Source organism: Chelmon rostratus, chromosome 1 (genome assembly GCF_017976325.1).
Source record: "Chelmon rostratus isolate fCheRos1 chromosome 1, fCheRos1.pri, whole genome shotgun sequence".
Lineage (NCBI taxonomy): Eukaryota > Metazoa > Chordata > Actinopteri > Chaetodontiformes > Chaetodontidae > Chelmon > Chelmon rostratus.
The window spans coordinates 4164318-4179601 of record NC_055658.1 but is presented as its reverse complement, the minus strand read 5'-3'; the positions used below and the strand labels follow the sequence as shown (position 1 = coordinate 4179601).

At 42.8% G+C, this 15284-nt stretch overlaps 1 protein-coding gene across 5 annotated transcripts in view; it reads right to left on the bottom strand.

Annotated features, from left to right (window-relative positions):
- znf536 (zinc finger protein 536) overlaps positions 1–15284 on the bottom strand; it is a 218457-nt gene that overhangs the window by 14878 nt on the left and 188295 nt on the right. Inside the window, exon 8 of one of the 5 annotated variants that reach the window (XM_041945409.1) lies at positions 3966–6583. The exons of the other annotated variants lie outside the window; for them this stretch is intronic. Within the exon in view, the coding sequence (XP_041801343.1) occupies positions 6429–6583 (155 nt within the window). The 3' untranslated portion in view covers positions 3966–6428. Of the gene's footprint in view, positions 1–3965; positions 6584–15284 lie in introns of those variants that run through there. 5 annotated transcript variants of the gene reach the window in all.

Sequence of the window (15284 nt, the reverse complement as noted above, 5' to 3'; positions counted from 1 at the left end):
TCTCTACCGGGGGAAGCCTATTTGTCCGCTTTAAGTGAAATCACTCAATTCTTTCAGGAAGAGACTTTGGAGGCCCCTGGTAACCAAGAGAAGGAGAGAGGAAGAAAGAAAGAAGAAAGTATGTGTGTGTGTGTGCGAGAGTCCACCCTCCAAATAAGTTCCATTAATCATGGGCCAGAGTCTAATGTAACTAATATTTTACAATTAGAGGAGACAAGATGGAGCTGGGGGCCATCTATCTCCCTTACACCACATGATCATCGATTCATAAGAGCTGAGGAGAGAGAAAGAGGGAGGCCATAGCACGCTCGCCCCGCATAAAGCACACACCCACAAACACACACACACACTTTGCTGGGCACACGCTGACACACACGCAGACGTTAACACACCCACATACATAAGCACAGATGCTTAGCAGGAAACAGAAGGATGCATGAGAATGAGGGGACAAGCTGTTACATTAGCATTCGTTCGTATATGTTTTGTTTAAAAGTAGGGCTAACTACCAGTTTTGTTTTTTTATCGATGATTCTATTGCTTACTTTTTCTGTTAATTTATTAATTGTTTGGTTATAAAATGCCGGAAAATATTGAGAAATGCTGATTGCACTCTGTCAGACTCCATTTGATTTTCATATTGCTTGTTTTGTCCAACAACAGTCCAGAATCTAAAGATAATCACATCACAGTGATCGAAAGTCATCCAAACTGATGGAAATGTTCAGTTTACGGACTAAATACATCAGCACTACTTACTTTGTAGACAGCATAGTTGAGTATCATGACTGTATATATTTTATATAACATAAACCAGCAATCAGTAGCTTAATCCATGTGACAGGACATGTTTATTTATTACAGAATGAATCATTTTAGAATTAATTTTGTACATTTCAAGGGGGAGGAAACAAACAATGGCATGACGCATAACGTCCTTTTTTAAAAGTGCCTTTGAGCAAGACACTGAATCCCTACTAGCAGCATGAGTCCTTCTCTAAACCTCCTTTTGAAGAGGCGGACGACAGAGACAGGATTTTAAAAATACAAAGTCCCCTCTAGACTAAAACATTTTGACCAGGCATCGAAAAAGTCTTACATTTTTTAAATAGTTTTTCACATATTATTTGTGTTTTTGTCGGCTTGAAAGTAAACAATACAAGGTTACTAAAACCCACAAATTCCCTGAACACATGCAATGACATTCACTGCTTCTCTCTGCAATGCAACATGCAGCCTCCTCAGAGCAGGACTGCACCAGCCACCAAAACCTGGTCTGCTGTGCCCTCTGGTGGTCCAGCCACGGAGCTGCACCACGAGACCCCAGCCGCTCTAATGTAAAGGAGGAGGGAAAATTAGAGGCAGCTGAACAAATGAGCAGAAAGACAAGTTCATCTGCAGGTCACCATCTGCCCAGCGACCAACCGAACGCTGGCACCACTGCAACCGCTGCAGAGCGTCATCTTAAACACATCAATCCACATGTAGACGCATGAGCATGCAGACAATTATACAACTCGCCAGCATGCATGCGCAAACATGCACGTACACACACGACTGCATAACATGCCATGGAGGAAAATGAAAGGAAATGGATACCGGAGAGAGAGAGAGAGAGTTGAAAGACAGGGGAGAGACAGAGGAAATGATGAGAGAGGAAGTTAAATGAAGGGCAAAGAGCGGTGTTAATCATGCTGTGAAAGAGGTCGCTTCAAATGTTGAAATTACCCAGCTGAACAATGAACAGTAACACACACGCAAACACAAACGCACACACGCACACGACGGGCTGGGTGGAATGAAAGATGACTTAATGTGTTTTTTTAATCAAACACATGTGCAGCGTTACATGGAGACACACGCTTACTCAACTGTATAGGGATGACATACCATACTTACGTACACGCAGTCATTCATACACACACATACACAGAATTTACAGTAAGCAACATGATGAACCCACAAAACATGCACACGCACACATACACACAGGCAAGCAAGCAATATCCTGATTGTTCCTGCTCAGTCTCATATCCAGCCATCTGAAACATCCTTGGCGTTGTATGCGGTGTGTCTGTGCGTGTGTGTGTGTGTGCGTGCCTGTGTAAGTGTGTGTTTGTGGATATAAACCAGTCAAACAGTTACTTTCTCCGGATGTGAGTTTTATTGGGAACAGACTTGGGAGAGTCGTGGCAGGAGGCCCCCCACATCTGGTGCGCTGCAGCTGATCCGTTTAAAAATTAGTCAGGCGTTGACCTGGGCAGCCTCCCAGCAGCTCGGCAGCCTTCGGGGTCCTGACGTTAGGTTAACACAAATACGGGTTCCATCAGCGCGGTGCGGATCAGGTTTCGGACGACAGAGGGGGGCAGTGAAGCCGTATAACATTTGTCCCTTTGAAAAGCAGCATGAGGAGGCAACTTTGTGTTGGAGTTAACTTGTCATGTGCAGGTCATTTTTTTTGTTATGACAATGCGAAATGATTTACTGCACGCCTGCTTGCTGGAACCCACAGATGTACATGCCCTCACACACACAAACACATTTGTATTACAGTAGTTTTGATGAGATTTCTTCACCTAACATTGAGTTCTTGATCTTGATTACTACTGATTTTGCTTTTTTTCTGACAATATTGGGCTTTTCAGTGATGCAAGTGCAAAAAATAGACGCAGCAACACAGGGTATGAATGCACTTTGTTCAACTACGTGTAAACTGAGCTCCTACACATTGCACTTTGTAATGTAACATAAACAGGACCAGATTACACTGCTGCCCTGAACCCTAATTGCCCTAAGTGCTCAGTGCCCATTACACAAAGGTTAAAAAGTGTCTAACCAGTGACAAACCATTGAATATTGATCACCTGTGTGATTTTAATCCTATAAAGCTTTGTGTGTTTCTTAAATTTCTTACTACATTTCACAGTAACTTATTTTACCCTTGTCTTTTCAGGTTTATGAATAACGCTTTAATAATTCATTTAAATTCAGTTTCAGGCTACAGAACATGTGTCAGCCAGAGCTCCAATGCTCCACTATGCTGAGGGAGCCCAGAAACACCTGACAGGTAATATTTACATGCACGCTAATTTTCTGCATAATGTGTGTGTTTTCTTTTGATGCTTTTAGTACCTTAGTACCTACTTTAGTTGTTGGTAATTCAGCCATACTTTCACTGAACTAAAATGAGGAACACAAGACAGGATATTCTAGTATTTTTACAGAAGATCCCCTCATGTTTTCTATATACATGCTAGACCCTGTGTCCAGCAACATCCTGTAGATCTGCTAGTAACAGTTTGGCAAAGTCTGCTGGATAAAGCATCTGAGTTTCTCATATGTCTTATTGAAGCATGTAGTCTTGTTATCAACAGCTGGTTTTTATTCTGAACAGAATATTGGAGCTGTTGTTAGTATTAGTGTTGAAAGCGGTACACAGGGGAGAGTGGTCAAACATACGCGGCATTGAAGTGAGGAGACGGCAGACATGTCAGATGTACGTCCGCAGTGTCAAAAAGTGAAACTGGATGGGACCAGAGACGGAGATGAGGCAAGAAACAAAGGTGCATGATACACACTACACTTTTTGTCATCTACATGTGTCAGTCTTCCCTTTACTTGTCGCCATCGGGGGCCACTCTGAGCATGCTCACATGTCTCTCATCTTCCCTGCATTGTTTCACTGCAGCTCCTTTAAGAGCACCTTTGGGAGGCAAAGTGGCGCAGACAGTAATTTACTTGTGTGTATTTGATCACGATCATAGTCCGTGAAGCTTTGCCGTCAAATTGACAGAGATAATGACTTGCGTTGGAGTGACGAACCACTCTCCAAATAGTTTCCCCGCATCCGATCACAAAGTGACACCCCGCCACGCCGGCTCGCCTTCTCACTCTGTCAGAAATGAAGAAATTAAAAACATGAAACAGGCCGTTGCTCTGTGACAATCCATTTTTTTTTAGTTTGAATACATTTTATTTTTACTATAAGTACAGTTCAGTAGTTACAAAACGAAGCATCTGCCATGAGGGTACAGCGAAACATAAAGAGTGTTCAGCTCACAAGACAGGTTTTGTACATAATATGTGGAGTGGAATGCTCATTATAGCTGGTTCAGAGAAGGAGAGAGCCCAAGCGAGACTCTCGCCATTAATCTCTCATCTTTACACCCCTGGAAAGCAGAGATAGGGTCAGAGGTCAAAGCCATTGGTCAGTGCCTCCAGCAGGATACATCTGATTGGTTTACTCAGACCCCATTTCCAGAATTCCTCCCTTCAAACACCCTGTTATATTTCCCTACAGCCACTACTTCTCACTTTTCATGTGTCTCGCTCATTTTATATTAGTTTTGAATCCCCTCTTTTCCTGGCATATTGAAATTGAAAGAATGGTTAATTGTAATCTACATAAATCAAATCAAAATAGAAAAAAAAATAGAGGCTGTACTGCAGCAAAATCTCCTCAAGTTGGAATTTGAGCACTGTCTCACTCAGGCTAAAGCAGCAACAGGCCTACGCTGCAGGTCAGAGGGTATTAGCATACAAAAGAAATCTGGGTAACAATTTGTCAAAGCCACATATAGTATAGAGGTTGATCAAACTAAAAGAAGTATTATATTTGAACTGTACATACCGCATTAGAATTTTTCTCTGGGTTCACAAAAAATGACGTAGAAACATTTCACAATGCCAAGGGACACACAGACACACACCTTCAGTTTAGTTAGTTAGCTAGTTTTGTACTGTATAGGTTGGATTTATAATACTATCACAGTGCAAAATACTTCTGAGAACCAAAACAAATGAAAGAAATAAGAAAGGATAAAGTCCCTCTATGCATAATGGATTCTGTATATATGGGGGCAAATATGTTTTCAGCACAGGAGACGATTGTCATCTTTTTCCTCTTTTTTTGATCAGTAAATGGAGAAGGCATTAATGTACAGTACATATAAAAATTAAAAATAAAATCAACCCTACGTCCTACAGTCTAGCACAGCTACATAGCTTTGTAGAAGCAATAACAGATGACTTGTATCTAAGGCTATACACAATATGTCTTTTTTCCAGTTTTTTGTTCTTTTTTTTTTCTCACCTTAAAGTAAATACATCAAACCATTTTCAGTAGTCAGTAACACTGTGCAACAATGATCAGTGGCAGTATTTTAGAAACATCTGCAACACTAGAGTCCTTGAGGTTGACATGAGAGATGAAGAGAAAGGGGTGGCGGGCGATAAAGAAAGAAACTGTTCCCCCTTTTTTTGTTTTTGATTTTTTTTTTAATTCTTCTCTGTCAAACTCAAGAAGAATGCCTACCTTTTGAGAACGTGGCCGTGTAAACTACTGTCACTTCTTTGCTTTTCCTCGTCACAAATGCTTTTAAACTTTAGTTTTCACTTTTTTTTAACTACTGTATATCTCTCTATGTACATTAAGCGTCTATGGGCGCTGTGTTGAATGATACAGAACAAGAAAAAAAGACAAAGGGAGCCACATAGCAGGGTGAAGGCCCGTTCTGGCCTGGTTATGGAGCGGGGATATAGTATTATACTGTAAGTACATTTAGGGCAGTCTGAATATTCTTCACAATCATCATTAGCACCACCATCATCATCATCAGAAGTCAACTCTGGATTTGTTTGTCTACCAGCAATAGCACATTATTTCTGGGAACAAACTTGTGTTGAAGATTGTCATATGGTGCCCTGTCCTTTATTAACCACAATCAGTGTGATGCATGGTCATGGGACATAAATAATGACTCTATGACAGCTGATAGGAAAGCCAGAAGAGGCTGTTATGACAGGTAGTGTGCTTGGTCTCTGTCAACAGTCCGGTAAAGTTGAGTTTCTATCCTACAGTAGAATACATTCCAGGTACAATATAATGGTGGTCCGTGGACGTGAAATAACTGTCTTCATATAACAGGAGAGAAAAGTCTTTGAAAGCATTTGATTAGGTACTACACTTCAGTCCTAATTAAAAAAAGACACACCTTTCTAGCTCAAGGAATGTATCAGAGATTGCGGTGCCAGTTACAGGAAGTGCTAATCAGACAGGTAGTTTCATCAAAAGAAAAACAAAAAACAAACAAAAACATCGTATAAGAGAGAAGACAACGAGGACAAGGGGCATTCAGACCACAGGAGACAAAACAGGAAAGTTGCCGTCACTTTGTTTAGCGTCCAAGAACGCTTGCAAAAGTCATTAGGTCCATCTCGCAAATCCGTCCCCAAAGGAAAACTGTCCCAAACTTTCCTTCATATAGTTCTCGCCTTCTCTTGACTCTGACGGTAGTATGTGTTTTTTTTCATCTTAAATAAAGTCTTTGTTATAGTGTATTCCTTCATTTATCCTTCATCCTCCTCCTCATCACCGCCTTCATCATCATCCTCATCCTCATCATCCTGCCTTGCTCCGGTGTGGGCCTTTAGTCTTTGTTTACAGCGTGGGCGTCCAGCCCCTCAGGGTCGCCTAGGTTATGGTTGTTAGGGTGGTTAAGGTCGTTGTTAAGATGGTTGGGGTCGTGGGTCAGCGCGGGGTCATGGGTCATGGGCTGGTCCTCCTCTCCTACCCAGAGATGCACTACGGCCAATGAGAGAACAAGAGGCAGATTAGCACCACGGACCCAACACACAGACCCTCCCTACAGTACACATACACAAACATACACGCACACACACACACACACTCCTGCACACACCCTTGCATCACTGTATCACATGGTCAGTGGGGCCAAATGGATGGATGAGACTGTCATCTGTTCACATCGGGCCATGGCCTATTGTGTCAATCTTAAAGACTTAAAATGATCATTTTTTTTAGCCAAATTACAGGAGGAAGCACTTTTTTTGTCTCACTTACCTGCAGTTAGCGCTAGTCTTAAAGATAGTTTTGGTTTAATTTGTCCAGGATCTGAGCCTAAACAAAAACAATTTATTCTTAAATGTACATTTTCCACAAACAAAATACATTTAACTTCCATTGTATTGGTGTGATGGTGGCAGAAACTGTGAAAGAAGGATTACTCCAATCCTGGACAAATGCAACTAAAAGTATCTGCAAGGCTACGTACTGCTAGCAATAAGTGAGGAATTGATAATTGTTCATTTCAGTGAGCTGACCCTGAAAAAAAAAAAAAAAAAAAACAGAGGCAACTTGGACCAGCAACAGAAAAACCTTTCACTGACATCTGTTCTGTTGTAAATGCTAATACACTGATGAGTATGAACGTTTAGCATCTAAACACACAGGACAAAATAACAGGAACACCTTAAAACAAAATGCATTCAGATACAGTAACTCCACAGATAACCTCCATGTCCACGTAGATGCAATAATGCTCCAACTGCAGCACTATTGTTTGGGTTTGCATTGCACTGCAGGGTTTTCCTGTTATTCTGTCCACCCTGTCACGTACCTCCACATTCACTGTAAATAACTGTTAGCAAGGTAAGAAGCTGCTCTTTCCGTAAGCGAGGTCAGCAGAACTTTCATTAGATTGCTACATCTCCTGTACAAATCTCCCATTTATTTCCTCCTAATTTTATTTTTGCATCTTCTGTACAGAGAAGCTTGCACTGTGAGACTGTGATAGGGTGCTCAGTGAAGTAATCATTTCTAAAGTGATATGAGACGGTACTGTAGCGCATTATGGTTATGACAACTGGAGTAGTTTTCATACTTGTTACAAGCAAGTTGGCTGGCTCAATAAGTGTGACAGGAAGTGTGACAGTGGGTGAGAAGTGAAGTGAGTAATTCTAATAAAAAAGTTTTAAGACTCGGTGAGACAGTAACAAATGCATAACTGTAATTAGGTCCCACAGCAGCGGCCACTAAATAATACAACTTGTCCCCAGCCCCCCTCCTTTTTCTCCTTTTCATTCCCTCAGCAACTTCTTTGAAAATTATTTTGCAATAAAACACCGCTGAACACATTTGCATGTCATGTTCTTTTAAAGTGGCGTTATGAATCTGACAAAACCAAATTAAAACACGGGTTTATTTGAGCTGTGCTTTCGCAAGGACGGAAATGGATATCAAAATGAAAGGAAGTGCCGCAGTAACAGAGGGAAAATAAAGAGCTAATAACATGATAAAACATCTCTTAGATTCAACGCTGAGTAATAACTCTGTAGCTGTCTGTGCACGGTGTGAACAACCACTACATCACCGCCACCAACATTTACTTCACTGTAGGTCTCATACGGCCTTAACGCTCCATGAGATGGTTCCAATGACACTAAAGGATAATTACAAATAGCTTTTTTTTTTATTCTAATAACACTGATAGATGTGTTGGTTGAAAAACTGGAACACACAAAATCAAATCTGATTCCTAATGCACATTTACAGTCGAGCATCAACATGAGAAGCTGGGAGTGTGCAGCTGTGCACATTGAAGGGTTGGTCTAGCTGGTGTTATCTCATCAAATCTGCAGCGCAGCTCAGTTTACAATTCCTCACCAGTAAAAACTGTGAGCTCATAACCAGCTTTCACCACAAGATGGCAATCTAAGACAGTGAATAAGACGATGAACAGAACACCTCTACGTACATTTCCACCAGTCAGCTCCCCTTTGGTGGAGATTGACTGTCAATATTTCTGTATTAAAAGTCAGAATTAAATAAGAAGCTAATTTACGTCAATGTTCTTACTGAAAAAAAGCAAAAGAAGCACCATCAGGCATTTGTTCGTGCCCCTAAGATTTACTATGTCATTTGTTTTCTATGCATATAAGCCATCATACTTCAAATAAAACCAAAATAAAGTTTTCTTGTTCCGAAGCTTCAAAAAGTGTCTAGTCTCTCCCCGAGGGCACTTCCTGCCTTTGACTTCCCTGTAAAGAAACTTCCTGTAACGAGCTCCAGATTAGGCTCCATATTTGATTTTCACTGTTCATTAACTAAGCCACCTGGAATGTTATTATTTAAGCACGGTGCTCCTTCTCCCCAAACAACTGCCGCTGCGAAGGGGGAGAAATTTCCTGGCCAACTTTATAGATTTAGCATAACTTCCCCTCACAGTTTTTAATTTCCCATTCGGGCAGGCGGCAGATGCACCTCACAGACACAGAAAACCTGCCTGGCATTCATTTATCAAATGAAGGCTGCATGCAAGGCTTATTTATTTGTTTCCTCAAAGATTCCTAGACGTTGATGCAGTGTGCATACCTGATGGCAACATGATGGCAGAATGATATTGATAAAAATCTGTGTCACTCTGAGCACTATTGCCTCTATTGTTCTCTCATATTCAAGCTAAGGAACAGCAGTAAAGCCCCGATCTGCCGTACAAGCCCATATCTCTACGACGCTCTCCACAGACAATATGAAGGAGCAAGTCCGCCCTCTTGTGGTGTGCTGCGAGACAGCAGATGGAGACGGTAGTGGTTATTGGAGAGGAGAGGGCCCGGGAAAGGAAAACATATGGTGAGAGGACACACAGCTCCAGGATCCATCCACTGTTAATACATGTGTCATGCTTAACAGAATGGATAAATGGGAAGGAGGATGGAACAATGGCATAACACTGCACTCCAGCATGTGTCGGAGTCCGCCTTGGGATACGGTGGACCGTGTGTGCGCGTGAATAAGTGTGAGCGCGCCGTCTCAGAGGCATCACCTCACATTAATAGCAGCCTGTGAAAACATCACACAACAGGCACTCACCAAGTGGAAGCTGCATTTTGCAGTGCAACACCCTACGATTCCTTAGACTGCCAATGTGGCACGTTTGCACAGCACGTCTTCATATTAAAGCGAACACAAATGACTCAGAAGTGCTGGTGCCTCTGTCTCAGCACTTTCTGTTGCTGCTGACCATCAGGGCTCAGCTAAGACAGATGTCTGAAGGTTGAGTATTTTGAAGCGGAGCGAACGTGCCCACAACTGATATTTTGGGTTCAATTTCAATTCAAGCTTTTGAATGTTTTGAGAAATTTGTGTCAAAGATTTTTTTTTGTCTCCACTTTAGTGCAATAGAGTTAGCATTGTTAAACCAACTGGCCAATCCACAGAACACACTGTCAACAGTTACTATCACATCTTTAGCAGAGTAGCTCCAGAAAGTAGTTCAGTAAAAACTCTTCAAAGCGAGTAATAAGAATATTGTTTTTGGGGAGTTGTGTTGAATTCTTTTATTTTTCAATGCTGTGAACTCCACCACCTGATTTCTACTCGCCTCCACTGTGGTGAGGTGGTGGCAGATATGACATGGCTAGCTACCACAGGCGGTTCCCAACCTCAAGACCCCGCCGCAGCGCCACGCAATGCATACGTCACAGGACGATTAACAAAACAGGAAGGCAGAAAAAAACAAAACATGGCTGCCTTTTACTGTTTTTCAGATTTATATCTGATCTTGGATGTTTTACCTCTTCAGGCCTCTACAATGATTCGAATAAAACAGTTGCACCGCACAACCGGTGAGTGGGTCACAACTAGACATTGCTTCATTCTGAACAAGGTTAGGAACCCCGACGAGAGGCAAGTGAGGAAATAACAGCTTCTTGAGGCAGGGGGAGGCCGGCTGCGCTGTGCTGAGGCTGCTGACGAAACTCAAATCCTCTCCTCCACTGAGCTGAGGTGCGGCTGATTGGCCGGATGTCAGACCTTTATTAAAAGTTATGTTATATCACAGAGTCAGCCTCGTCTGTCACCTCCCCTGTCCATGTGGACTTCAGCGGGGTCCGGAGTCGAGCTCTGTGAACCCTCCCCGTGCCACTGAAGGTGGCTGGGGCTCCTTTGTTCCCTCTCTCAGGCACCCGAGCCCCGCGCTAGCAGAAAGTGTTGTTCTTGGCACAGCCCCGTCTCATTGTACAGCCCAGTATTTATAAATATGTAAATATGAGCGGCACCAGGCATAACACGGCCCGCTTGTATACACCGAGGAGGAGCGGCGAGGAAGTGAGCGCACCCCCGCTCCCCCTCCCCCCCCTTCCAAAATTGTATTTTTAGATGGTTTTAATGAATACAGGATGTTTATAGTTACCATTCCCTGTGATTCGCACAAAAGACTAGAAAAATCCACATCCACCCTGCCACCCCTCCACTGCACCCTTCCCACACTCCTCCCCCTCCCTCCCCCGATCCCTCAAAGCACTACTAAAGAAGAAGAAGGGGTGAGGGAAAAAAGCAAATTTGTGGTGAAACGCAGCAGGATTGTTGTGCTCTCAGTCTGCTTTCCACTCAGATCCCTATTAGACAAACATAGTATGGGGTTAAGGTGCAACAAAGAGTGACAAAAACTCCTGCGTGCGGGTGGGGGGGGGGGGGCGCGAGAGAGAAAAGAGACGAGATGTGCGGCAGAAAGGTTTCTCACGAAGCGACTTCAAGGCAGAATGCAATTTGTGTGTTATTTCTGTTTTTTAAAGTTGCAAAAATAATACAAAAGCCGAATCAATATGTGCAAGAAGTGGGTAAAAAAGGATACCTGCTCTCTGTTGTCTGTGATAATGTGTTTTTTGTGTGTGATGACTCCATGTCAACTTGTTTTCTTTTTATAAACTCAGTTTTGTTTTGCTGCAAACTCTCAGGTCTAATATGAGGTGACGCGCGTGACAGGATGGAAAGATTCAGAGGAGGGGAAAAAAAAAGGAAAGCCGAGCAAAATGTAAAAAAAAAAGAGTGCAGACTGCAGTTGGGGAAACACAATGAAGTGAATGTTAGTGGCCTCTTTCTATCTTTCGCTCTCTGACTCCAAAACTATTTCTGAGGCTAAAAGATTGCCGGCTTGATAATACCTCCGCTGAGCAATTTAAGCCCAAACACTCTGATGCTACAATCTGTCTTCTCTGCCTGATAGCGCTTTTCTCCCCTCTCCTCTCCAAATTACTTTCTTTCATATCTAATTATATTTGCTAATGATCTTATAAGAGAATAATGGAATGTGCTTGATCTATTACCTTTTTTTCAATACATAAATACAATGCGGGGGGAAATGACTATTGGAGACAGGAGGAAATGTTTTTTTTAATGTTTTTGATGAGAGGGAAAATGAAGCTGGGAGCTGCAGGGTCATTAATGGGCGATGAACACAGAGGTCATCTCTCACATTCTCTTTGACATTTCTCTCATCTGACGTGCTGAAACAATCACAGCCTCATCCACATTCTCCATCCTGCCCCTCTGCTTCGCTGTTTCTCCGTAATCTTCCAGATATCCACCTCGAGTCTCTTTGATCTTTTAATGGAAACATCGAACTTTGCGAGGTGCCGATTCAGCTTCGCTTGTTTGTGCTCTGCTTTGGCATTTAGCCTCAAACTTTCAGAGCTGAATCTTAACAGGAGGCTGCGATGATGTCACAGGATATTGATTTCAAAGATACGGCAACAAAAAAAGTCACGTGACAGGAAGATCTTGTCATCAGTTGATGCTTTAGTGGTCTACTGTATGTTTAAAGGGGCACTCCACTTCTTTTACACATAAAGGTCAGTCTGCTGGTCTTGGAAAGTACTTCTCAGACTATAAAACCTGCTGTATAATGTGTTCTGTGGCTCTTCAGGAGCTTCATCTAATCTGAGGAATAAAAACTCTGATGATGTTATGTGAAGAGCAGGGGAGTCCGGAGCGGAGGAAGCCATCTTAGTTCATTAAATGCATTGCACCATCCACTTTTATTTAACTTCTGTGTATAAAAGGATGTGGGCTGGCTGGGGGGGGGTGTCCGCTTTCTGTCGTGACTTGGTGCAAAAACTGCTGTAAAGCTGCACCGTGGATGCATCACAGGATGCAGCATTTTTGAAGTCTTACCCACACTACTGACAAAAAAGTGAGGATGTCACATCCTCTGGTTGACCGTTCCTTCTCTAATCTGCAGTAACACTTAGAGAGAGCTCAGCGTCTGTGCAGGTTTTCACAAAATCACGCATCTAGTAATATATTTCCCTCTTCAAGTGATGGCGCTCTGCTCTTCAGCTTATACTCGCCAAATCCACTGGCCTTTTAACTGAATATCTCCTCTCTGTCTCTGTTGCCAAACCCCTGTCCCGTCCTGTCCCTCCCTCGCTCCCTTCCTCTTAAGCCTCTCCATCCTCCATTCTTCCCTCCTTTCTCTGCCCCCCCCCTTCCACCCTATTTTTTTTTCTCTCCACAGGCCCTAGGACAAGCCAAGCCATGACAGGCACTCTAAACCCCCTGCATTAATGGAAGGAAATGGCATTCGATCCCTGTTTGATCTTCTAATCATTTCTGCTGAAATGATAATTAGTGCCCTTCCAATCCTCCCACAGAGGAGGAGAAAGGGGTGGGTTGAGGGGGAGTGGGTAAATACATAAATAGAAAAAAGAAATCCTCTTGCTTTTTAGACCCCAAATGACATCTTTGTCACCAAGCTGGGCATGTTCATAACCAACAAGTGCTTTCCTCCATTGCAAATTTCCCATCCTTCACACACAGAGAGCGGGATACACACACTGACACACACTCAGACACACAGAGACACAGTGCCTGGCGACTGCTGTCTGTGATTCTTTTCAGCTGACATAATCCTGATTGATTCGTTCAGCAGATAAAAACTGGGTCCACTTCTGCCCTTTTACTGGGGGGGCTGGAACATAATACAGCCTTTTATTCAGCAACAATGTAACATAATGGCGTTGGAATGTGCAGGGGAAAAAAGGCCACATCTTAAATGCTTGTGACACACTGTGCTTTGAAAAAGCCCGTAGTCTAATGTAAAAGAGAGAGAGGGAAAGGGCAGAAAAAGAGAAAGAAATCATGAAAGTGCCAGATTACCCATGTGCCCTGGTTCTATCACGCTCAAACGGAGGCTGTTACATTGAGAACTTGTTTTCTTTCTCTTCACTTTTTCGTCTCGTCAAAGTGTGCGGCTATGTGTATTCACGACTTCGTGTGTGTCGTCCCGTAACTACATGTTGCCTTCATGGTCTCACAAAGAAATCAAGGATTTGAGTTCTCAAGTTTCCTAACCATCACTGCCATCAATCCTTTTCTGAAGAGGAAGCTTTTGTTCAGGGGGCAGGGATAGGTGAGGTCATCTCATCTGCACAGATTGCAGCCACTTTTCTTTCTGTTTTTTTTTTTTTTGGAAAGCTTTGTGCTTACATGAACTAACATCCTTCCCTCATTCTCTGAGATATGAACACGGGCTAAAGGCCAGGCCAGTGGATGTTTATGTGAGTGTACTGTAACTAATTAAGTTTGTCTTTTCCATACGGGCTTGTCGGCTCGAACAAATGTGTTCACAAGCAGCATTTATGGCTGCAGCTACTTTTTAAATCTCACTTTACATTAAAGTTTCTTTAATGTGATTATTTGTTGCAGATACGTTTCATCTTGCAGCACAGTGTCTCCTTGTGTTTTTGCTGTGGTTGGTATTTCCTACTATGAATATGTATAAGAGTAGAATGATCCACTGTGTAGCATTTCATTATGTGCTACCCTGTCGTGACCTTCAGAGTTGAAATTCAATTTCCATCATGAGGTCCTTGGCACTGACCAATCTTAACACTCACACATGAACTGTTTCCTTTCTTAGGCCTTGCAAACTCCTTGGCCGCTGCTCGGTTTTGAAGTGCGTCACAAACTACCAAACACAAGAGAGCAGATGGCCTTCCTGCGAGTCAATTGTATTAATTGTAGGTGCTAATCTGCAAGCCACGGCCCTCCCAGTAGCGTACGGTGTTATCCGCACCAGCACGGTGGTGGTGACATATCTGGTTACTAATTCGGTGTGGCATGAAGCCAGATGGGAGATGGGAAGGAGGAAGGAGTCTGTTGATCGGCCATTGAAATGTGTCCCCGAACCCATCCATTTGACTGCGCGAGAAGAGGAGGACAGACAAAAGGAGTGTGATGACACAGTATGGAGGATGTATGTACAGTGGATCACAGGAAGACGAGAAAAAGAACCAGGAACACAGCAGCAAATAGGGCAGTGTTATATAGGGCAATATGCATATATAGGGCAATAGTAAGTGTGTTGCCTTGCTAAAGTCTATAATACTCGCTCATAAAGATAGATATGAGAAGAGTGATAAATCTCAACCTCAAATAATGAGGCTAAAATATCAGATCTTACATTAGATATGGATACTGGGGAGTCAGTGTCCTCCACCTCAGGAGGCTCTTCCTTGAATCCCATCTATCAGTGGTTTCAGTACACAGGTGTGAAAGTCGTAAAAGTGAAGAACAAAGACAGAGACCCGGACAGAATCATAGAGAAATAAAAGATGCAGATACTGTGATGAAAAGAAGTCAAGTCTCTGCAGACACAGATTAACAAGACTGACAGACAGCAGAGTAATAGCAACCCTGCCCCAGC